This window comes from Dreissena polymorpha, chromosome 2 (assembly GCF_020536995.1).
Source record: "Dreissena polymorpha isolate Duluth1 chromosome 2, UMN_Dpol_1.0, whole genome shotgun sequence".
Classification (NCBI taxonomy): Eukaryota; Metazoa; Mollusca; class Bivalvia; order Myida; family Dreissenidae; genus Dreissena; species Dreissena polymorpha.
Window position 1 is genome coordinate 31,911,555 of NC_068356.1, and position 25,827 is coordinate 31,937,381.

Genomic DNA, 25,827 nt, shown 5'->3' on the forward strand with positions numbered 1-25,827 from the left:
GAATGTTAGCAATTACCAACTCTCCATTCCTACAATTTGTACACATTTGTTATTCGGATTACAATTCATTAAATATCATTTGTTGATCTGATAAGGACTGTAGTCAATATTTTAGAAAATTGTGTTTTTATTTTAATTAATTTAGTGTTAAAATGCCAATACGCTGAAACTATTCGCCGAACATGAATTTTAACTATTCACCGTACACGACTTTTGCCATAAACAACTATTCGCCATTCTATACATAGATGGTGACGTCACTACGTTGTTGTCACCTCTATACTAAGACGCATCACATTCCCCTGGTTTGAGTAATTATGCTTCCGCCAAAGTAGTTCTGCGTAGGAATGAAAATGTTAATAATGAAAGAAAAATCTTTTTTAATGTGTGTTTAAAACGGAATGTTGTTTAAAGAAATGTTATTTTATTATGTTTAAATGTTATTTGAATCTCTATTAAGACTGATAGCGATTATCAGAAGCATGATTACCTGAATTTCTTTCGCTTTCACTTTTCACTCGTAAAAGAAGTGCTTCCCACAATTCCTTTCGCGTTAGTACACAGGTCAGTAAGACCGGTGTGTAGCGTTAAGATGGTATAAATTGCCTATAAGAATAGGAAATCATCTCCATACACGATGACAAACCATGTAATCATAAAAGAAAAGCTGTTGCTTCGTAGAAGTACCAATTTCGAACCGGTACAAAGCAATCATAAATTTGTTTAAATAACGTTTCATCAATACGAATTGCAATATAGATACACATTTTTAAACATATTAATCTTTCTGTAAGATGCCTTACACGCACTGGTTAATAAGGAGCGAGTAATTATTAGATATTTTAGGTAAATACCCACTGCTCTCCATGGTTGGTTTGTTTACTTTCGCTTCGCTGGTCATCTATTTCCTGTGGTGATGATAGACGGCGAATTAGAATATATCTGGTGGTTACAAGGTAGAAATCCGTCTTTTTGCGCTTTAAAACTTGAAAATAATCGCGTTTGTCGAAATGGACGGATACGTCTAGAAATCCTACTTTCGGTTTTAAAAGCGGAACGTATGTTTGAAAGATAATAAATTACTTGCTAACTAGGCTATAGATTTGATTTTATCTATGCCAATTAGAGTATATTTGATGGTTACAAGGTTAAAATCCGTCTTTTTCGCGCTTTCAAACTTAAAAACAATCGCATTATTTTGTCGAAATGAACGTATATAGAAATCCTACTTTCGGTTTTAAAATATTTATTGACAAAGTTGCACAAATTCAAATTGCATCTATATGTATTGATTAACATCTATTTCATTACAAGGTGTGCGGCTTTAAACTGTGCTACCTAATAATTTAGAAAAATAACACAATTGTGGTATGTATTTCACCATGAGTGACATGGCACCCGTGATATTTTTATACTTAAAAATTGGTAATATAATATATTTTTACCTGCACGTTGAATTGTTTCAAACGGTACAATAGCATATGAAGTATGATACAGTTCAAAAGTACATAATAATTGAATCCCATGCAACATAATAATTATATAGTCAGAATTTATAAATTTTATTCAAAAACAACAACAATTGGTATGTGAAAATATCGATTATTGAGCTCTTATTCCATACGTTTTTTGTGTGTATTTTAATTGTTTTGGAATTGTGAAATTAGTTGGAAAGCATTCTTTTTTATCCCCCGCAAAAGTTGGAGAGATATAGAACTGGCGTTGTCCATCCGTCAGTCCGGGCGTCCGTTCGTGACACAAACTTTTCAAGGCTCTATTGTTTTGATATCACTGAGGAGAAGCGCAAATCTGGAGAATAGCCTTTTCTAATAACAAAACCCTACACTGCCCTTACTACGAGTAATTGTCATTTGTTGTTCTTGTATGATGTAGCTTTTAAAGGGCTATATTTCAGATACGATACAAAATTTCATAATGGGCGTAGATAATGAGGCGAATCGAAGTGCATAAAACAAATAACCTAAACTTTAATATTTTGGGACGATATCGTATATCAAGTGAGTTGCACCCATTCATATATACACTTAATTTGGCTGGGCATATCAATTCAACGACTTTGCTTATTATAAGAAGATTTGCGTATACTTGTTTATTTGTCAACTATTGTGTGCTCACACCACGGCGTGCAATATTAACGGCCTGTCTGTGGTGTATGAATTAGTATATACTGTATTAACCTTTGAGATTATAAACATATAATACTTATATTATGGGTATTGTATACATTCTTTGTATTTACAATATAGTATCAATAGTATCAATGAATTGTCGTCATAAATGTTGCCCCGTAAATGTTGCCCCGTGGAATATTTTTCCATCAATGGTCAGTGCATTTATGTAAGATTTTATTTGTGTCTGTCTATGTGATCACATTCGGGATGATCCCGTTTAAGAATTATATGTGTCTTGTTCTGAGAAAATTGGGCTTAATGCATGTGCACAGGCCAATCAGGGACGACACTTTCCGCTTTTATGGTATTTTTAGTTTCAATGAAGTCCCTCCTTGCCGAAAATCAAGTTTAGGCGGAAAGTGTCGTCCCTAGGTAGCCTGTGCGGACTGCACAGGCTAATCTGGGATGACACTTTACGCACATGCATTATGACCAGCTTTCACAGAACACGACACATATAATTTCGTTGGAAAGTCTTTATAAGCTTTAATTTTCAAACGTTATAATTGCACGGTCGTTTAAACATATTTCAAATCTTTGAAATAGTATATGAGAAAACTATGGGTGCACTAGGATTTATTCGTAGAGAAAACTAGGAGGAAACTATGATGTGTGTTTTATACTGGTAGAAAACTGGGAAATCTCGGGATAATGACACAAAAACTACGAGGTATTGAATTAAGTGAGATAATATTTTTCTAACCAATTATGATTCGAACATGCTCAGGAGACTTATTTTTCACCTTGTATTTATATTTAAGAGAATTTAATGTGATGGCTATTGCTAGTTGTGTGTATTGATGATTCTGTTTCAATAGCATGATATACACACAGGTGTTGGGCGCGTGACCAATTCACTGAAACACTATCAATGTGTCATAAAAACATTTTTTTCATCACTTTGACAAAAAATATTCTGATATTATATATGAACATATATTATATAATAATTTTTTCACCTGTGGATATACCATGGCGCGAGCAGTTTTTTTTTCGAACAGTTAGTGATTATTAAACATTTAGTCCGATTTAACCCAATATCATGTATCCGCGAATGTTATCATTGTGAATGCGTGCAATTAAATCAATGTGATAAAGTAAATCGCCACCAGTTTAAGTCAGTTTAAACAATCTACTGATAAAGTAATTTTTAAATAGTTTGATGGTTTATGGGTAAACTTCCGCTGGTAAACTCGTTCATATGTACATACAGGAAAATACTCGCAATGCATGTACTTTTAGTGATTTTTGTCGTAATATAATAATATATGTAGAACGACAGTGTGCGTCGTGAATCATGGCGGAGGAGTGTGAGGTGATGAATGGCTTCCGGCTCGCCCAGAGGTCGTGCTTCCTAAGGATCAACCTGGATACGGTGTTAAGCAACCTGGATGTGGTCAGGCAACGCATCGGACACAACACCGGTGAGTGGCACGGTCATCAGCAGTAGCGGAGTAAAAGCATATATGTGTGGGTGTATGTAAGGAAAAACATGTGGTAAGCATTACCGTAGTCGGACCCGATACAAGGTTAGCAAGAGCCATGGGATTAAGCACGTAAACTGCACAGAGTTGTGTACATGGTCTATTTATTAATAACGATTAAGGACTTGATTGAAAACTAAATAAAGCGACGGATTAGATTGAAGTTATATACCTAAATGATGTTTCTTCATGTTGTTTTTCATTATCTAAAGTGATATTATGGGCATCTTACAGTTTATAGGTGTCTATCGCAACCGTTGTTTATTTTTGGTGTTTTCACTTCATATACACTTATATTTGTTAATGCAGCATCAACATACTAAATCAATATCCCGGGAAGAGAAGAATAATGCATTAGAAAATCAACCGTACTTTCGTTTTGACAACTGACGACAGAAATGATTCGATTTACGATGTGAATCTAAATCTAGTTTTAGTGCAGATTCGTTCATACGACACAAAGACACTAGTTTGTTTTACGGATCATTTCGGCTTAGAGGACTGGGTGAGTCATGTAAAATATCGAATATAATATACACTTTTTTATAAAAAACTGGTAGCAAGATGAGTTGCAGATAATTGGTCAGTAAACACATTTTAACTAACTCAATTGACCTGTTAATTCTTTTCAGCTCAATTCAACAGTGAAAAATGCCCATAATATCACTTTAACGGTTTTTAAATGCACACACAAGGGTGCAAGGGGTTATCAGATTATTTCCAGGCTTACGAAGTTATGTTGCAGACTTTCATCGTGGTAAACTGACTTTATTGTGTTCACTGATTTTTGCTCGAATTGGCAACCCAGCGGGCCCCCCAGTTAGCGGTTAGTGGACGACCTATATATATGCGGCAGTGCGCACGTTGGTCTGGGGCTACACTAACTGAATGTTGCATAAAACCCATGTTCGCATGACGCGGCTTATAATAAAGAATTGCATAATGATTCCTAGTTTGAATCAATTATTTAAGGCTATATGCCTTTGTTAAGTCGATTTCTTTATTTTTTATATATATTTTTTTTTTTTTTTTTTTTTATTTTTTATTTTTTTTATTCAATATAATACATACAATGTATACATGAATATATACAACATAGTGATTGTACAAAGCAATAAAGTTCAGACATGTTATACAAGATATGTTAATATGTATTTTTTTTTTAAAGAGAAAAGAAAAAAATAATAGAAGAATTGTTATGAAAAATGATGAGTTGTATAAAGTCGGAAGAAAGCATACTGGACTTGTGTGTTTCGTTGTATATTCAAAATGATCTTATAAGATTGAAAAAAAAAACATACAAAAATATTTTAGAAAGATAACTTACATTAGAGTGAAATGTATATAAGTGGACAAGCATCATGAGAATTTAATCCGATTCCATTTTTGTTCAAAGTTTTGTAATGTGTCATTACTGAGGGCTATTTCTTTCTCAATCTGGACTTTAAGTTTAAGACTATGGATAAAACAATTAAAATTTGGTACTTGTTTTTTTAACTTCATGTTAAAGATGAACAATTTCATCATTATAAGAATAAAATTCACAATATTATTACAATCTTTTGATTTCAATGAGTAAATTCCGAAACTTACATTTAAGAAAGATAATTTAACGTTTAGTTGCTGTTGTTCAAGAAAAGATGTTAAATGATTCCAAATAGGCTGGATGTGTTTGCACTCCCAAAACAGGTGTTCTATAGTTTCGATGTTTTCACTGCAGAAGTCACACAGATTTGAGTTAGATAATTTGCATTTAAAGAGGTATTTATTTGTAGCTATAATTCTATGTATGTATTTATATTGAAAATTTCTCAGAGTGCTTTCAATAGTTGCTTTATATGGCATGGTAAATATGTGTTTCCAATTAAGTTCATGTACTCCGAAAAGGACTTGCCATTTATTTTGGGTTTTTGAGTTTTCTGTAGGGTTTTTAATTTGTAGTGTGTAAAATATTTTATTTGTTTTGTTTTTTCTTCCAAGTATATTTTCTACGAATGTTGTTTGAGTACATGGTGTATTATTTGTATTGATTTCAGATTTAATATGTATGGGTATGCTTTTGATTAATGTGTAGTACTTCAGAAAATTATTTGAAGGTATTCCGTATATGTAGCATATATCATTAAAAGAGTAGAAATCCTTAATTCTGTAGTCATATAATTGGTCGACATATTTAATGCTTCGTTCAAACCAATCTTTATAGAAAAACGTCTTATTAATTGAAGTTATGTCTTTATTGTTCCATAGAATAGTTTTACTGCTTGTTTGGGTTTCTAGGTTATGCGTGACATCACACCATGCTGATAGAACATCAGACAGAAATATGTTTTCGTTTGCAATTTCATGTAAGATAGATTTGCTGATGTTACATTCAAAGAGTAAGGAGTCACCATATTTTTTTTAGGATTTTCTGATAGAATAATTTCCATTTACTTGTATTGGCATTGTCTAGGTATCTTTTAACCCAGCTGCATTTGATTGCATTCAAGAATGAGTCAATGTTCGTTAATTGGATACCTCCATTTTCTACAGATTGAATTAACTGAGTTCGTTTTATTTTATCAGGCTTACCGTCCCATATGAAATTAAATATTGCTGATTTTATATCGTTAATAATATCATTTGGTGGATTTGGGAGGACTGTTAATACATAAATTAATTTAGGAAGTGCAAACGTTTTCAATACTGTGTTTTTTCCGATAAGTGTAAGTTTACGGTGATGCCATGATTTTAAGCAGTTTTTAAAATTCTGTAATTTAGGTAGTATGTTTTTAAGAACTGTATCTTTTTCATTATTTGTGAAAGTAATTCCTAACGTTGTGGCTTCATCGGATGTCCAATTAAATTTTATTTCTTTTTTATATAGGACATTACTTTGTTTTAATTTTCCTGCTCGTAGCACAGTACATTTACTTTTGTTTAATTTCAGACCCGATGTCATTCCGTAAAGGGTTAGCGATTCTATTAGGTTATGGAAAGAATCGTAATTGTCGTTTAAAAAATAAGTTGCATCGTCAGCAAATAGGGACTGTTTGATTTCTTCGTCAGGTTCTAGTGATATGCCTTTTATGTGTTTATTTGATTGGATGTGATGTGATAGATACTCGATGCAGATAATAAATAGCGATGATGAGAGTGGACATCCTTGTCGAACCCCTCGTTCGATGTTAAAACTGTTTGAAAAGAAGCCATTGTTAATGATTAAACTGTTAATATCGGTATAGAATAGTTTGACCCATTGAATGAGACTTTCACCAAAGTTCATATTTTCTAAGCAAGAGAACATAAATGAATGATCAAGCGAATCGAATGCCTTTTCGAAGTCTGCAAAGAATATTAGACCAGGATTATTTGAATTGTTGAAATAGTTTATGCATTCTTGGATAAGACGAACGTTTTCACCAATGTAACGTCCCTTTATGAAACCAGATTGAGATCTTGAAATGATTGCTGGTAATACTTTTTTTATTCTGTTTGCTATACTTTTAGTTGCAATTTTATAATCATTGTTTAGTAAACTAATCGGGCGCCAGTTTGATAAGGATTCTAAGTTTTTTCCAGGTTTTGGAATAAGTTATATAATACCTTGTTTTTGTAGCGTAGTTAAGTTTTCGTTGTTAAATGAATAGTTTAGTGAATTAATTAGATGTGTTTTTATATCATTCCAGAATAATTTATAAAATTCGATTGTGATGCCATCAGATCCTGGGCTTTTGTTATTTTGCATATCTTTTAGGGCTAATCCACATTCATATTCATTAAGCAATCCGTCGCACAGTTGTTTTTCCTCTTCGTTTAAAGCATGATGTGTATTTTTAAAAATGGTGTTGTTTTCAACATGTTTTCGTTTATAGAGGGTTTCGAAAAATAAACGTTGTTCTTCTAGTATTTGAGTCATGTTTGTTATATCTTTGCCATTGACTACTAATTTGTGTATAGTTTTTTGTTCACTTCTACGTTTTTCAATGTTTGCGAAGTATTTTGTATTTTTCTCATTGTGTTCAACATGCTGTGCACGCGCTCTTAGTATTATTCCATTGAGACGTGTATGATAGATTCCATCTAATATTTGTTTTTTAAATGTTATTTCATTTTCAATGTCGGTGGTATCATTTGTGTTTGTTTGATGCAATTGTTTTTCAAGTGTTTCAATGGTTTTGATGGTTTCAGTTTCAAGTTTGTGTGTTTCTTTTTGTTTAAATGATGTGTATCTAATTGTTGTGTTACGTATATTTCCTTTAATTACTTCCCATAAGGTGTTTGGGTTTGCATCTTTATTATTTTGAACTGTATTTAATATTTCCTGTTTTATTTGTGTTTGATATTGTGTATCCAATAAGATGCTGTTGTTAATTTTAAAGTATCCTGGGCCTCTTTCAGGTTGTATATTATGCAGTTTAAGTTCAACTAGAGAGTGATCAGTCATAAATCCTGGTTTTATGTTACATGTGTCAATAATGTTGCAAAGAGATTCAGATATTAAAAAATAGTCTAGTCTACAAAATATTGTTGGTTTTGTGTTTGAGTGCCAGGTGAATTTGCTTTCGTTTGGGTGTACTGTACGCCAGATATCTATCATATTGTAGTTTTCAATTATGTTATTTAAAATATTTCTATTTTTAGGATGAGTATAAAGGTTTCCATTCTTTTTATCTAATACTGGGATTTCTTTATTAAGTCGTGTCAGTTGTACCTAATTAAAAGTCTAATTTTAAAGGGATCATCGCCGTTGTCAAGGGCAACGCGTACGGTCACGGTAGCGTGATGCTGTCACGCTTTCTGGAGCTACGCGCGGGGATCACGTGCTTCGCCGTGGGTACGGCGAGCGAAGGGGTGGAGCTTAGAGAGGGCGGTGTGAAGGCAGATGTTATCATACTAGGTAAGTTCAGGACAGTGTTTATTCACCTTTGGGAAATTAAAGGAAATAGTTTAGATAAGCAGGATTGCATACATTTTTTTATTACGTAAACGTTCTCGAAAACGTAATGCGTTTATGCCCGAGACATTTTATTAACCAAAACACTAAATTATCTGTTCGAAAGTAAATATAACTTACACATAAATAAATTGAGTCTTATCGTTTCACACAATTCCAATATGCAATCTTATTTGCTCAACTTCGCAGGCGTGAGCAGTTGCTTTGAGATACCAACCATAAGAGCGCATAGGCTGATCCCAAGCATTTCCTGTCTGAAGTTCTTGAAAGAATGGGTTAAGCACCACAATGATGGCGGACATTCATCAAATAATGGGGTGCTTAAACAGAATCTTTTTAATATGTTCATTCCTTATATCATTTTCTCCGTCTTTGACGCTCCTCCATTTCTACACGATGTAAGTGTTTACATTTATTTTTTAGCTCACCTGAGCGATAGCTCGAGGTGAGCTCTTGTGATCACTCAGCGTCCGGCGTCCGTCCGTCCGTCCCTCCGTCCGTATACAAATTTGTAAACATCTTCTTCTACTAAACCATTGAGCCAATTTCAACTAAATTTCATGTGGAGCATCCCTAGGTCATGGGACAAAAGAATTGTTAAAAAAAATTTGATCACATAACCAAGATGGCCGCCATGACCATATATGGTAAAAACCTTAAAATATCTTCTTGTCAGAAACCGCTCATCAGATTTTCAAAAAATTTCACAGGGATGACCTTTGAGGGCTCCCCTGAAAAAGTTGTTCAAAGAAATTTGATTCGTCAAAAAACATGGCCGCAGGAGCTCGTTGAACTTTGCATGTTTATTCGTTTTTGCCTATTTTGTGAAAACTTTCAAAAATCTTCCACATTTTTTGTCCGATCCTTTCCAAATTTGCACAGTGTCTTTATATCAATGAGGACACAAACCCTACAAAAAATGAGCATTATTGGTCCATGAAGTACAGAATTACCTCCCCTTGAATTGAGAAAATGGTGTTTATGCAATAAAGTCCAAATTTTTCATCCAATTCTTTCCAAACTTGTAAGGATTTAGCATGGTTCAAACAAGAGAAACAACTACGGTTTATGCATGTTCTTTTTATTACAGATTTGCCTCCCTTTAATTCATTCAAAATCTCATTTTACAGCAGAGATTCCAAATCTGACCTGTAAATGAGCCCCATATTTACTGCTGGTGCTATGTTACCTTTTCCCATTTGATCATTCTTAAGTATTGGTCTTGTAATGCTGCTACTGCTACTGCTACTGCTACTGCTACTACTACTACTACTACTACTACTACTACTACTACTACTACTACTTCTACTACTACTACTACTTCTACTACTACTACCACTACTACTACTACTACTACTACTACTACTATTACTACTACTACTACTACTACTACTACTACTACTACTACTACTACTACTACTACTACTACTAGTACTACTACTACTAGTACTACTACCACCACCACCACCACCACCACCACCACCACTACCACCACGTCTACTATAACTACTTCTACTACTACTGCCACTACTACTACTACTTTACCACTACTACTACTACTACTACTACTACCACTACTACTACTACTACTACTACTACTACTACTTCTACTACTACTTCTACTACTACTACTACTACTACTTCTACTACTACTACTACTACTACTACTACTACTACTACTACTACTTCTACAACTACTATTACTACTACTACTACTACTACTACTACTACTACTACTACTACTACTACTACTACTACTACTACTACACCACCACCACCACCATTCACAGTGACAAAAAACGTATTCACACAATGGCTGCTACTACAACTTATAGCCCATATAGGGGGGCATGCATGTTTTACAAACAGCCCTTGTTTATATGGGATTTTAACCACAACTGTTACTGTTTATCTCCGACACATATTTTTAGATCACCTGTCATGAAGTGACACAGTGAGCTTATGTGATCGTGTGATGTACGGCGTCCGTTGTGCGTGCCTGCGTGTGTCCGTGCGTCCGTCCGTCAACAATTTGTTTGTGTAGACAGTAGAGGTCACAGTTTGCATCCAATCTTGATGAAATTTGGTCAAAATGTTTATCTTGATGAAATCCGGTTTGGGATTGTATTTGGGTCATCTGGGGTCAAAAACAAGGTCACTAGGTCAAATAATAGAACAACCTTCTGTAGACAATAGAGGTCACAGTTTTCATCCAATCTTTATGAAATTTGGTCAGAATGTTTATCTTGATGAAATCTGGGTTGGGATTTTATTTGGGTCATCTGGGGTCAAAAACTAGGTCACTAGGTCAAATAATAGAAAAACCTTGTGTAGACATTAGAGATCACAGTTTTCATCCAACCTTTATGAAATTTGGTCAGAATTCTTGATGAAATCTGGGTGGGATTGTATTTGGGTCATCTGGGGTAAAAATCTAGGTCAAATAAATAGAAACACCTTGTGTTGACAATAGGGGTCACAGTTTTCATCCAATATTTATGAACTGTGGTCAGAATGTTTATCTTGATGAAATCTGGATTGGGATTGTATTTGGGTCATCTAGAGTCAGGAACTAGGTCACTAGGTCAAATCATAGAAAAACATTGTGTAGACAATAGAGGTCATAGTTTTCATCTGATCTTAATGAGTCAGGTGAGCGATTCAGGGCCATCATGGCCCTCTTGTTATTGTTATGCCATTCTAAAGCCCTTTTACACATGCAGCTATATACGATTTGTGTAGACATTTATAACACGGTATGTATGCATATTTTATACGCCAACATATGTTATAAATATGTTACATTACCATGAAGTATTAGTGAATCAATTTAATATTAATGCAGCGTTTTCTCTCGATTTAGAAAATTCACAAACATGTTTTATAGTATCTGACCAGACCTCACCAAGTCGGAAAATATATTAAAAGCGACATTTAAAGTTAAGGAAGGCAGAACTCCAAATATTGTCTTGTATATTCCAGCTGATCAAAAGCCATGTGGGTAAAGTTGTGGTCGGGGTTGACACCGGAATGCGGACAAGCGGATGTAGCATCGAGGATCTCCCAGCCGTCATGCAGGTACCGCGTCTCTTTCATAGCCCCCGCACTGTAGATTTAAGTCTTAGATATATAAATAATGGGAACTTTGGCCCGAAGACGACTAACATTACTTGAGTAAATTTTCACGCTCAAACTTATTTTGTTTGCTCAAAATCCAAACTTCGATTAAGTCTGCCCGTTGTTAACAAAAGTTCTCAATTTTTAATTTTTTCTTAGCCTGCAATATTTTCCAATGAGTAAGCATTTATTATTCTAGGTTTGATATCAATTGGGTTAACTTAAATATTCCGAATTGAGCTTAAAGGGGCCTTTTCACAGATTTTGGCATATTTTGAAGTTTTTCACTAAATGCTTTATATTGATAAATGTAAACATTGGATCTTAAAAGCTCCAGTAAAAAATCAAGAATAAAATTAAAAAAAGGAAAAAAAAGTAGCCGGTACCAGGGCTCGAACCAGTGACCCCCGGAGTGCTGGATTTAGTCTGAAGTAAAAGCGCACTAGCCCTCTCGGCTATTCCGCCGAGTATACGCAGACTTTGTATTTTATACCTTATATAAGCAATCTTCGTAGTTTCGCAAATTTAAACGGCAACAACAGAACTCTCCAAATTATTCAATCGTTTCGCGTTGCAACGCTTTATAATTTTTAGGTTTTCAAATCGTCAAAAGATACATATAATGGCTATATTGGACTATGGTAAATGTTCAGTAATACTGTTTCCTCACAAATATCATAACTAAAACGAAAATTTGCGAATCTGAAACAACTGTTTTCAATTTTGTCAGTTTAACAAACCGTTGAAAGATCCACTCCGTGCATGTAGAGAATTGGAACGTGCGTTTGGAAGAGGCATGTATTCGCCTTATACACTAAATCAAGTTAAATTTAAGTTTAAGAATAAACAAGATCCCTCATCGAAAAGCTTTAAGAATATCTGGATATCAACAACATTCAGAGATAATAAGTGCAACCTAAAACCAGTATCGAAAAGCTCGTTCCCCACGCAGAAAACGTTTTTGGTTTAGACACAACTGAACTTCAACAAGCTACATTTTATATTTTAAATGAACAGAACATAACAGTTTATTTACGCCTTTAGAATATGTATACAGCTCATCGTCTTAATAACAATATAGCAATAATGTATACATACACATGCGTCAAAATAACAACAATGCAACATGTTGTATGCATTTTTACTAATATAATTATATTTTTTGTGAGAACATAGTATGTCAGAAGTATATTTAAACTATAAAAGTAGCACCGGATATATATTGAGTACATGCATGTACGTGTTTGTGGTACCCGTATCCAGTTGTGTGAGAGGCACGAGGTCCCCGTGCACAGCCTGATGACTCACTTCGTGGACTCCTGGGAGGACCTTCAGCTCACACGTGACCAACTGCACGCGTTCCTCGAGGCTGTACAACCGTACAGGTATGGGGAGTCTATTTTGTGTGGGTTGATGCGATTAGATTAACTTTCATTTTTATTTAATGCGCTTGAAATAAGTCCCATATGGAAGCATTTCGCAACGAAAGAGTTTCGAATAGTTACGAATCGATCTGAAAGGTTAACGTTTAGAATATGTTTAAACTATTTCTTAGATGCCGGTCAACAGAGCCGCTGAAAGCTTAAATTTTATTGAATGCATAAACAGAGCACATGACAGCTGTGAATTATAGTTCAAACATAAGTACCACCCGTTTGACCATTTGTTTGAAATGTCGAATTACAAACATACGAATAATCGTGTGGTACATGCATTACATTCTAAGCGCATGCAATTATGAATTCTCCAGGCCTGAAGGGCTGAAAATTATGAAAAAGCTGACAGGACATGCATATGGCCTTATGGTAATTGCCAAAATTCACAAATGAATTAAAGAATTAAAGAAAAATTCCATTCCTAAATTGTTAAGTGCCATTTACCAAATACCATTTGCCAATTACTTATTGCATTTTAACTTCTTATTCTTATTGCACATTAATTCACCGCTGCCAACCACTGTTTTCCGCCTAATGAAATATAGGCTGCATGATCAACGGGGTTTTCTAGGGTTTACACACGGGCTGGAAAGAATATAAACACACCGTTAAGGGCTTTGTTTTTGCAAATATCTTGAGTTATTAAAATACATGTACCTTTGCAAAAATCGTTAGTTCATAAAGACAGTTTTCCTTGCAGTGTGTGCCGCTATCTTAAGATTAACGAATATATCATTGAATACGTCTGCATAACTGTATACATGAATGCAGTAAAGATTAAATTTTTGGCCAAGAACACAGACTTATTAAATAAAGTTATTTTGAAATATTTCACATTGCCATAAGCAGCATAAAATTATAGCGCTGAAGGCACTGAATTTGTTCGCTGTTGTATAATCTTAGACGCAACTCAGTTTTCAAAATTATGTTATAGCTTTTTATATCGCAAGTTTGAAATGACCACAACCAATTCAAATTTATAAAGAGTGTGTCTTAAAGCACAGGTCGAGATGTGTTTTTTTTTCAAATCATTAATACAGCTAATCAGTGTGCACAGGCTAATCTTATTTGACATGCATTAAGCCCCGTTTTCCCTGAAGCAGCCAATATGTACAGATTTCAATGATAAAGACTAGACTGGCCAACGTTGTCTTACAAGCTGTTAAATATTTTTGAATACATACACACTATGTAGTTTAGCAATGGGAACTATAAACAGGAGAATACGGTGGTTAGAGCAGACGCTTTAAGCATTCGTCGTCTGCTTAATTTTAATGTCATAAATACTGACCTGTTATCTCATGCTTCTTCTTTCCAAGGGCAATTAACTCATCCGGAATTTTAACTGGGAATCCGCCACCTCAATACCGTAATACACGCCAGGTTAAACATAGTGCAATGCAACCTAGCCAAAAATCGGTAACCAACCCTTCAATATTCTTTCCGGATCGACCAGGTGTATACGCGTCTTTTACGGCTCTGAATTAAAATATTGTTTTTCGATTTATTTCACTTGGTTGATTGGGGTTTTGAATAGATAAATTGTGTTATTTATCTTTTTATTTCTCATTCGGATTAATTTGTGTGGATTTAATGGATTTTGTTTCATTTGTAAAAGGTAAGCCATGCTTGTTTTTATCGAACAATGGTTTAAATCTACCATGCTGGGTGTTTTCAGGCGCGAACGACCACGTGCAAAACGTGCTCTTCTAATACATTGCTAGAACGTGCAAAGCATGTTCTTCTAATGTGTTACGAGATCGTGCAAAGCGTGTTCTTTTATTGACAGATTGTTTATCATTTGCCATTGTGTGCAATAATGATTTTAACGTTCCGTATGACAATCTAATTGATCGTCATTTTATTTTTCATCTGTTTTGAATTAAACTTTTGTTTAATTTATGATCTACGGCAGTATTATTATAATTTTCATTATGGTCAAATAATGATTTTATGTGCCGTATGATAATCTGGTCTGTGACCAGTTTATGGTTGAATATGTTTTGCTTTTGTTTTTCATAAATTCGACTACATGATGGTCGCAGAAACAAGAGTGGATAAATACCCGGTGACTTCGCAGACCATGGATGATAGTTGCAGCATCAGTCAACGGGTATCGGGCACGATGGCGACCGTACTATGCTAAGTCTCTTAGACAGTCGGTCAACATCAGACCATATGGCGACACCCGTCAGCCGGTCTTTGCCCGATGGCGTTGGTCAAGGACATCGACCAATGCCGGACCATTTGGCATCCGCCCTACGGTCATTATCCGGTGACAACACTGGTCATGATATGACCGGTACGTCACCGGGACGTTGATGACGTACCTTTGATCGACGTCTGACCGGCCGGTCCGGTCCGGTCACCGGTCATGTCAAAGGTCCGGTCACCGGTCATGTCACCGGTCCGGTCACCGGTCCGGTCCGGTCATTGATTACCGGTCCGGTCACCGGTCATGTCACCGGTCCGGTCATTGATCACCGGTCACCGGTCCGGTCACCGGTCATGTCACCGGTCCGGTCCGGTCATCGGTCCGGTCATTGATCACCGGTCACCGGTCCGGTCCGGTCATCGGTCCGGTCCGGTCACCGGTCAACAGTCATCAGTTAGGCCTGCCACCGATAACATCAGTCACCGGTCAAGAAGAAGAACTCGGTCTTCAACATTGGATTATTCTCCTATTCTTCGTCGAATACATCGTCTTCATCAAGGAGTAGACATCGGACACGCTCTTCTTCGTCGAGCAGTTCACATCGTCGCGGCTCTCGTAAGCGATCACGTCGTCACTCACAGAGACGGTATTCTAGAAGATCTCGGTCTCATCGCAGCCGATCCACATCTCGACAGCGCAGCCGATCCAGATTACGACATCGCAGAAAACAAGGACGTCGTCAACCTTCACGTAGACATCATCGGACCTCATTGTACACAACAGGATAGTTATCGAACATACCTCTCATTCATTGAGCAGTTCTCGGCGTTGATACGCTCGTAAGCGATCACGTCAACGCTCACGGAGACAATATCGTAGGAGACAATATTTCCAGCGTAGCCGAACAATATTTCGGCATCGCAGTTATATGGATGTCGCCACTTCTCACGTAGGCGTTAATGAACCTACTGGTCATATCGACGTTCTCCATTTTATTCCTTTAGGAATATCATGTCTCCATTCCACGTGTGATGGTTTTTCTTATGGCATCCACACATGTTGCAGTCACCGAGCCGTATTTTTATACGAACACTAGTTCGTTTAACTTTCAGGCTTCGGGATAAGCTGTTCTTTTCGCCACTACGACTATAAGAACACTTATGCCTATTAATACTGATTATCTACCGTTGTTTTCCGGTTAACATTATCAGATGGCTTCGAGGATGGTCATTCTTCTGCACCAGATATTTCCATTCTGACGCAGTTATATTATACCGGTCCCGATCACCGGACATCGGTCACCATTCATCGGTCATATCACCGATCACTGGTCACCGGTCAGAATAAGTAGTCGTTCATCATCAGCGGATTATTTTTCCTCCTCTTCTTCGTTATCATCATCGGACTATTCTTCCTCCTCTTCTTTGTCATCGAATGAATCTTCGTCGTCTGCTTTAGTGATGTCTCATCGCCATCGGATTGGATTTTTGGCACGATCTTCTTTTCCGAGCAGTGCTTGACATTGATATCAGACCATATGGATTCCACCATTTTTCGGTCTTTAACTGGTAACGTCACCGGTCATATTATGACTGGTCCGTTCACCTGGCTACAGTTACCGGTCATTGACCGGTCCGGTTCGGTCACCAGTTACCAATTACCGGTATTCCACTGTGTTTTCATCGGTCAATTTTTAGTATCACGGGTATCGTCTACATTACCTAGTTGTATACCCCTGGCTATGATTGTATTGAATACTTTATTTTATGGATACAACAATCTACATGACATTTTGTGTTTTTCAATACTGATGTTCTACTGGCGACGGTTACCAAATCATCTCCGCTGACTTGGTCTATGGTTGATTTTCCTGACCATCCATTCTGGTGCTGGTTATGACCTACTAATACTAGAAGATAATGAAATACCTATATCTGTTATTTCTACTTCTATCTCAACCGGCTACATGCAGACTACTTGTCTTGTAGATAGATCGGCTGAAGTGGGCTCGGAGACTAGCATTGAGGTCGAACATTACTATTTGACCTCTATTAATTTATGTTCGAGACCCGAAGGATGAATTGTTTTAACCGCCTTTACCTGTCGGCTACAGACTTTGCAGTCAGTGTCACGGAACAGTTGGGACACATTAATGACGCTAACAGGATTAGCAGACGACATTTCGTATCGACTTCTGCTTTTCTATTGCTCCTACGACAGTGCATATTTTCAAGCTACTGGAATCAAGAGTTCTGATTCATAGGATTGCCTATCAGATTGACCGCATGGCGGCTACAGTCTTGTAGACGGCTTAGGAGCTATTGAACTCAGATCTTAGATGCTAGGCTCTGGAGGGACCTCATCTTTAAGTTATTCTTCTATTACACTTCTGGCCATAACAGGCCGTCTTCATATAACTGGTCGTATTCCTTTCGGAATTCGTCCCGGTTAGGAGTCTTGAAGTAATGGATTAATCAAGTCAGAATTTAAGACTTCCAAGCATTCTACCGGCAAGCGTGGTCCCCCTTAAGGTTACTCCTAGGGTTTTCACCTTTTTCTGCCATCACACCTCCGATTCCGGAGGTACCACTGTCAATCATATTTCCGTACTTCGAAAATCGATGACTTCACGGCCTGTATTATCCAGGATTTTAAAGACGCCTGTTATTGGTTCAAGAAGAGGCTATATACTGTAGATAGGTCATAAACTTATAAGTGTTAAACACTGTCCTATTCTACCAATTTTCAAGTGTGTTTGGAGTGGGAAAGTTTGGCTTGCCGTGATTTCTTTGCCCACCCATCCTTGACAAATGGTTCCGGTCACCGGTCGGTATTTACCGGTCCGGTCACCGGTCTTTCTGCTGAGACGTCTTTTCTAACGTCCGTTTCAGCTTTTTTTAAAGTTATTTGTGTTAATCTCGGGATTATTCAATGACACAGATTTCCATCTTTTTGTCATTATTTACCACTATTCAGTGGTGTCTAGACTAGAAGATTATCTTGGCAAGAATATAGTTTATTCTACCACAACCTTCTTTACATCTTATACAGATGTGAGCAGAGAAGGTAAGGGACGATCACATAGAACAGCGTATCTTGATTTTCTCAATTATGCGGTATCCTAATGAATATCACCTGCACATCTGCATCTTGAAAAGCGAAAATTCTTTAAGCTGTTTTTCATTTACAACACATTTTCACGATTCCTTTGTGATGGTTTCAACTATCACACATCGGTCGTGGTTTACTTACAGACACGGAGGTGATCATATTATCACTCCTTGTATCTGGAAATCAGGAACTTATTCGTTCTTTGCAAGAACAACAAATTTTCTCTTATCGTCTTACTCATACCAGGTTGTCTCAACGCCCTGTTGGACGTTTTGTCTTTCTTTCGAATTATTTTTCCGTTGGGTTCAAATAATGTAATTGCGCATGCGCGGCAGTGATTTTGCATGGCGTACAAAATTGATGCATAGTATATCGAAGAATGTTGTTTATCATCAAACGCTAGTAATTAGCGTTATGCGATCGTAGATCGCTGTACATACCGGTATGCTGAACAACGTCAATAATGCAGTTCACAGAAATCGATCCAGCAGGGTGTGCGATTGTTATACATTCGTCCACTTGACATAACTGGAATATCTTGCCTTCTTGGTGAGTTTTTGGAATAACTGAGTTTTTGCCATAATTTCATGCAATATACTTAATGAACCATGGGATTATGGTTCTACGACCTTTTAAGTCTCCTGTACAATTATTTTCAGGAAACTTCTTCACAGGTCAAATATCATATCTCATAGAGACATATTTTTACTGATCCAAACATGTGCTAGTAGATGTCTGGCCATTATTTACTTTTAGTTATCTCTACAGAAGAACGTTTTTCTGTTAGAGTTTCAATCCTTGTTACTTGTGCAAGGATAATTCCATCAGAACTGTATAAAGGTTCTATGGAAATTTTTTTTGACTGGGTATTCGAGAGCATAGTTATTACCTTAATCACTCTGCTAGATACATAGAGGTTTTTCTCATCTTTTTCTTGATGATAAGAAATTTGTTCTTTTCTTCATCAAATGTTAGAGATTATGCTTTCGTATACCTTGTTTTGTGTAAGTCATCGCAACTCTGTGCTATCTTACCTATTTTGGAACTGATCTAAACTATGGAACGTCAACACTATGTTTTTCGTTCCTTTACCTTCTTAAGCGGTTTTGGCTTGTGTTACATGTTGGGATGCTTAATGAGCTTCCTATGAACCTTTTTCATCAGGCTTATTAACAGTTCCAATATAATTTTAAGACGGTTTTCCTTCTTATTATGGCTTTTACCATACGGAGAAGTGAAATTCATGCTTTTTTCTGTTGAATACGACCAATTCCAGTTGGAACTAATGTCGTCTTCACTTTGTTGTGTCAGCCAGGATTCCTTGCTTAATATCAAGTCCTCTTTATGGCTTCTACCTTCAAGTTTCCAAGTTTTTCTTTAACTGGTAGTCATGAAGATGAGGATAAACTGCTATGGGCAATCGGGGCTTTGAAGTTCTATCTCAGCAGTGTAAGTCGGAAGTCCATTCGAGTTCTCAAAAGAAACTCTTCATTTCCCTAAAGGGGGGGGGGGATGTGTCTGCGGCTTCTATATCTCGGGGTTAGACCTCGACTAAGGAAAGTTACTCTTATCTCTATCTAAGGATTCATTCCTTTTTAGGATCTGACCGCAAGAATTAAGAGCTCTGTCTGTTTATTGGGCATATATTAATCACACCCCACTTGTTGACGTGCTCTAAGCTGTTTTCTGGAGGAATCCGACCACCTTTGTCATCTTTTATCTTCGTTTTCTGAAGTGCCAACAATACAATTTGTATATGTTAGGGCTTGTTGTGGTTTCACTACGGTAGTGTCTTCTTTACGATATAGACATATTACTTTGTCCGAGAAGTCATAATTAATACCGTTTTAACGAAGATTACTTGATAACCCTTGTTTAGGGTTTTGCTATCATTAGCTGATAACCCTGTTTATGGGTTCTACTGTGTTGGGAAAATATATACGAACCTTCCCACCGCAGCTGCAAAATCAGCATGAGATAACAGGTCAGTATTTATGACATTAAAACAATTTTTTTTAAATAAAATTCATTTTAATTATTCAATACTTACCTGTTATCGGTGAGTCCCACCTCCCACCCCGCTATTCAATTAATATTTTTGTATATATATTGAAAGAATATTGAGGGTTGGTTACCGATTTTTGGCTAGGTTGCATTGCACTATGTTTAACCTGGCCTGTATTACGGTATTGAGGTGGCGGATTCCCAGTTAAAATTCCGGATGAGTTAATTCTCCTTGGAAAGGAGAAGCATGAGATAACAGGTAAGTATTTAATAATTAAAATGAATTTTATTTAAAAAAATTGTTTTACTGCAGTTATCCACACAAGCAGTCACGGGTACGGTTCCTAGCGTAGTTAAACCCATACTGATTTGCAAAATTGACTCTACATTATTTGTGAGCTAACGCTCACAAATAAAAACTGTCTTTAATGCACTAGTTGATTTTTTTTTTTTAAAAGTTAGTTGAAATAAACAACACTTACCGGTGTGTTTACATCCATTAAAGTTTAATTTGGAACCCCACAAAGTCACGTGATCCTGCATCCTGAATAAGAAATATATATTCGCAATCACAACACGTGTCAACTTAAATAGCGGCTCTAAGTATGACCGAACGTGAACTTATCTTTGAGGTGACGAAGATGGTGTTTAATCTACCAGGTAAGTAGTTTTGTTCATCATGAAAATATTATCGCGTGATCCTTAGGGCTTAGTTGAGGTCGAAATTCGGCCTTGTTCAATTCTTCTTCTTAATGTTTTTATGAAGAATATATCATGCCATTATATTGGACATGAACAAATTCCACAAACCTCATTCAACATGTACCTTAAAAGTTCGGTCATTTATGAATTACATAAATTTCAAGCGGCGACGCATTTATTTAATTGCTTGCAGCATCCGCCTTACTTTATCATATATCTAAAATAGTAAGAGGTAAAACTCGTTACTTAAAAACAAAACAAAATCTTGCTGATACGTAAAATATAGCAGGACTAGTAGTCAAATTTGTTTACAAAACATAAGTTTCTGTTTTAACGCGTATATAATAGAAGTATGGTAACAGCCATGAAATTTCGCAAAAATTATATTGATTGGGACGGAGTAATTATGAACATTTGCTTAGTTTTGTAATAATTACAAATACTTTAGGTATATATAATATTATTTTTTAGTTATCAGACACTCGAAGCTTCATTTAAAGATTTATCTGGCATCTGTTCATTTCGAATTTAATAATAAATATTTAGATTGCATTGCCACATAGCAGGGCAATGGATAGCTAGTGTGTAGAATGCAATTGGCGGTTGCGGGGTGGACCATTTCGTTTATATTCGAATTGACACAAATATAAATGTGTTAAGCCATTCTTATCCCACAATGCCATCATGATGTCACGCATATCAAGTTTAAACCGTGTGCAATGCAGGTCTCGAGGAGTCCCCGTGCAAGCGGCCAACACGTGCTCGGTGTTCAACGGTATCGCGGCAGAGCTGGACTTCATCCGAGTGGGCGTGGCCATGTACGGACAACCACTGGGTGCGACTTCACGTGCTTTAATTTGAGCAGCCTTCCGAGAAAACAGGACTTAATGTATGTGCGTCCGCACAGCTAACCAAGGACGACGCTTGACGCGTTTATGGTATTTTTCGTCGAGAGGAAGTCTCCAGTTAGGCGACTATCCACTTAGGCGGAAAGTGTCGTATCTTACAAGCATGTAAAGAATACACAGGCTAATCAGGGACGAGACTTTTTGCACATGCATTGACTCCGATTTTCACAGGACGCGGCTCATTTTAAGAATTTTCGAGTTATCGTTGGTTTTTGACTAATGATCGATGATTAAGAGTTCCGATTTGAATTAATTGATAGACCCGCATCTATGATCAGAACAACGAAAGAGTGTTTTGAAAGATATTGCGAAAAGTTGTAAGATCCTAATATTGTCTAAAAATATTCTATAAGTAAGAGAATATTTCTATTTGCTGATCACTCAATAGAGACATATATTTTGCGCCAATGTATTGTCATGTCAGTGAGAGTCATGTTAGAACGCACGTCAACAGTTAACATCAGGAATCGCTTGCATTATATTCATCAGCGGTTTTTGCGATGAAATTGTTTAAAAAATGATCGATTTGATTGATTTTGTTTCCCTACTGAACATGTTTCGTTGAGAGTTATCTATCTATTCTTATTTCAGATTCGTCTTTGGCCAGTGTGGAGGTAAGTGAGGCCGCGGGTTTGAGACCAGCCCTAAGCATGTACGCATGCGCAACCAAGGTGATCGAACTCCGTGCCGGACAGTCCATAGGCTACAATAGAGGATACACGTCAGTATAATTGCAATGATGTTAACAAGTGTTATTCCAATCGAATCTGATATTTATATCACGTCTATATTCTATGTAAATAAGCATGACTTCCGTGCTGCTGACAACTTATTCATATGCGACTGTAGGTCTCAAGCTCGGAATTAATTACAGGCTTCAGGCAGGTCCCGATAATCCCCAATTTATTGAGAGGTTATTGATGGCAGAAGGCAACTATCGATAATCCCCAATTATTGAGAGGTTAATATTGGCAGGTGGCAGGGCTCGATAATAGCCCCGGGGACAAAATGATAGCCCGAGGGCTATTGACCATTTAATCACTCTTTATAGAAGTTCTTAAAATGCATGACTTGTCCGATTTTAAAAATAGTTTATGTTAACTTTCATAACATTGTTCAACAGTATAATGTGTTCTTATATCAAAATAAATAGCATTTTGCATATAACTTGTGTGCAATTGCACTTTACCGGTACGTAAAAAAGAACGGAAAAGCGTACCCTATACCTTACCCTAACCCGCAACACCTAACACATAACACCTAACGCAACATCTAATAATCATTTTATCCTATATATTTCCTTAGTATCTGGGGCTACCGCCCCTAAACTCCCGCTTTGTCGATAGTGGTAAACAACTGCGTACCGGTAAAGTGCAATCCAGCCATAACCTGTTGGTCCTCTTGTCGCTTCAATTAAATGTACATTAAAATGGCGTATGTGAAAGTTCGCCATGTTTGTTAGTTGGCACTTTTCGATAGTTGCTTTTGTGACGATAATGAAGATGTTAACCTTCAAACATGTTTCTATATATATAAATAGTTGCACATGTTCATGAATTTATATATGTTGGTATGTAAGCATGTTTACTCATGGACTGTATGTCTTTCGTATATTGAACCTAAGCCATTTTTAAGAGGAACGACAGAAGTGATAAAATGTAGTATTGTACTGCTCCAATGTAAACCAATATCTCTCAGATTCTTTGTTTTATGCACTCTGCTTATTCTTCTTCTCAAACGTATGATAATATATGAATTTGGGTTTGCTTAGTCGAAATGTTTATTTCAAGTACTGTTACCGATATGCAGGACTATTTCAATTCAAAATAAATTTGTTTGTATTTGTTTCAGGTGTCAACACGACGGTGAGACGTTCGCCATTCTATCGTTTGGCTTCGCAGACGGCTTCTCGAGGTGCTTTCGCACAGGTCATGTGCGTACTCTGCAAGGTAAGTATTGAATATCTCCATGCCATAGGTTCCGTGGTCTAATTGTAACGCATTGGCTTAACAATCCAGCGCTTCCTGGTTCAATCACTAGCGACTCGTTACTCGTATTTACTACGTTTAATTGAACTGTTAAACCTTGTTACCCAACTATCACGTTTTATGGTTGCGGTGGCTATAAGAGACACACCCATTTCAGACAAACGATTCCTTTAATAAAACTCACATAAATGAGTTCACGTTTGTATACACTTTTCTTGTCGTCGTGCAAGCATCGACGGTAGTTATTACATTGCCCAAAGTATGTTTGCGCGATCATATTATTATAATTTTAATCTTATATTAATTCGGTAACTTTGCGATTTCAAAAAGTAAACAGCCTATTTCATCAACTGAAAGTTGTTCACTTATATCATAAGTTGCTAAAATCGAACACCTACAATAAAGCCATTGTTTTTTCTAGGAACAATTTGCCCAATTGTCGGACGGGTGAGCATGGATACGACTACCGTTAAAATATCATCCAAATCTGAAACAATCTTCTGTGTTATGAGTCACGATTACAGCGACGTCAATTCCTCTGCGACGTTGGCCAAATTAGGCAATACAACTACCACAGAAACAATAATTCGTCTGTCCAAACGTCTGCCGAGGCTTTACCTGTTTAACGGACAGATGTTTGACATAGATACAGGTTTATCGAAATTGTTTACAGACTAGCGCCACATTTTTAACGCTTGCAATGTGTATTAATTTTATGCACATATGATTTATTATGTTTAATATAAGTGTTAAGCACTGTGTGTTGAATATAAAATGTTATTCTGTTTAACTTGTGAATGTGAAATGCTTATTTTTAAAAATACGTGTAAACTTTTATGCGATAAATTTAACCCCGCCCTCATTTAATTCCTGTCATCATTCGGTATTGCCAATAACGAAAAACAACGAAAAACGAGGACATGTATGTAAACATATGTTTCCGTCTAGAAGTTTAAGATGAACAACGTCAGTCTTGTCCTGGGGATTGATTGTACCGGAAGTCAATGTCAGGTTCGTATGCAAAATGTTAGTAGTTTGAGCCTTGCTTATTTTTTAACGCAAAGTCTATAAACGTGATGAAAACGATTTAAAAGGATAATATGAAATTTATTCATACCTTTACAAGATTTATGTTACTAGTATTGTATTTATGTATTAATTGTATCGTACCATTTATAGTGTATAGCGTATGAATTTTTAACGAGCAACACAATATATTCGACTACGCATTTACTCGAGGTCTCATGGGTGCTACTTTGGCATGCAGGCTCGTAATACAAACGGTTATGGTATGCTGCACAGTGTGAGTCAATATGAATTTTCATACGCAATTATGCTTAACAGTGTTTTTTATTAAGAACACAATGAAAGAGAAGTCAAATACGAGTTCCAAATTAGAAAACAACACATTAGTGGTTTTACGTACATGTTTATAAACCTTTAGCGTTAACGAGCTATTGTCGTACTATACGTGAAAATACATGGGTCACTTTACCATGAATGATTTTTTTTTTCAAAAAATATAATTGGGTACGATTATCAAAGGAATACCCACGAGGGCCAGACAAACCATATCGTATTTTCTAATACATGTAGTGATGTTGTTGATTAACGTCAGGAGAAGGCATGTTTCCTTTTTTTTCATTTTCTTCAGTTTTTGAGGACCATCAATTGTTTCTCCCAAACAGATTAACATTATGATATGATTATTGATTTCGTTCTTTCTATAGCTGTCTTACGTTGTTACATTTTGTTTGTCTTTAGAAGGTGTCTTATTATGTCAAACCGTCGTGA

The 25,827-nt window shown here is 36.5% G+C and overlaps 1 protein-coding gene across 3 annotated transcripts; it reads left to right on the plus strand.

Moving 5' to 3' along the window:
* Positions 1-822: 822 nt before the first annotated feature.
* On the plus strand, positions 823-24,895 carry LOC127866498 (alanine racemase 2-like). Of its 3 annotated transcripts, XM_052407050.1 has the most exons (10): positions 823-956; positions 3,467-3,616; positions 8,394-8,555; positions 8,802-9,010; positions 11,595-11,690; positions 12,993-13,114; positions 21,863-21,972; positions 22,637-22,766; positions 23,897-23,994; positions 24,455-24,895. In XM_052407050.1, the coding sequence occupies exons 2-10, from the start codon at positions 3,490-3,492 to the stop codon at positions 24,709-24,711; spliced, it is 1,311 nt and encodes a 436-aa protein (XP_052263010.1). In that variant the 5' UTR covers positions 823-956; positions 3,467-3,489; the 3' UTR covers positions 24,712-24,895. The 3 variants fall into 3 exon arrangements, with proteins under 3 accessions (XP_052263010.1, XP_052263012.1, XP_052263011.1); XM_052407052.1 differs by lacking the exon at positions 823-956 and having other exon boundaries at positions 3,248-3,616; positions 23,897-24,017; positions 24,405-24,545; XM_052407051.1 differs by lacking the exon at positions 823-956 and having other exon boundaries at positions 3,251-3,616; positions 8,802-8,929.
* Positions 24,896-25,827: the final 932 nt, after the last annotated feature.

Coding starts and splice junctions, on each gene's coding strand:
- LOC127866498 (XM_052407050.1), top strand. CDS start 3,490: ATGGCGGAGGAGTGTGAGGTGATGAATGGCTTCCGGCTCGCCCAGAGG. Junction 9,011..11,594: donor CTCCTCCATTTCTACACGAT/GTAAGTGTTTAC, acceptor TGTATATTCCAG/CTGATCAAAAGCCATGTGGG. Junction 11,691..12,992: donor ATCTCCCAGCCGTCATGCAG/GTACCGCGTCTC, acceptor ACCCGTATCCAG/TTGTGTGAGAGGCACGAGGT.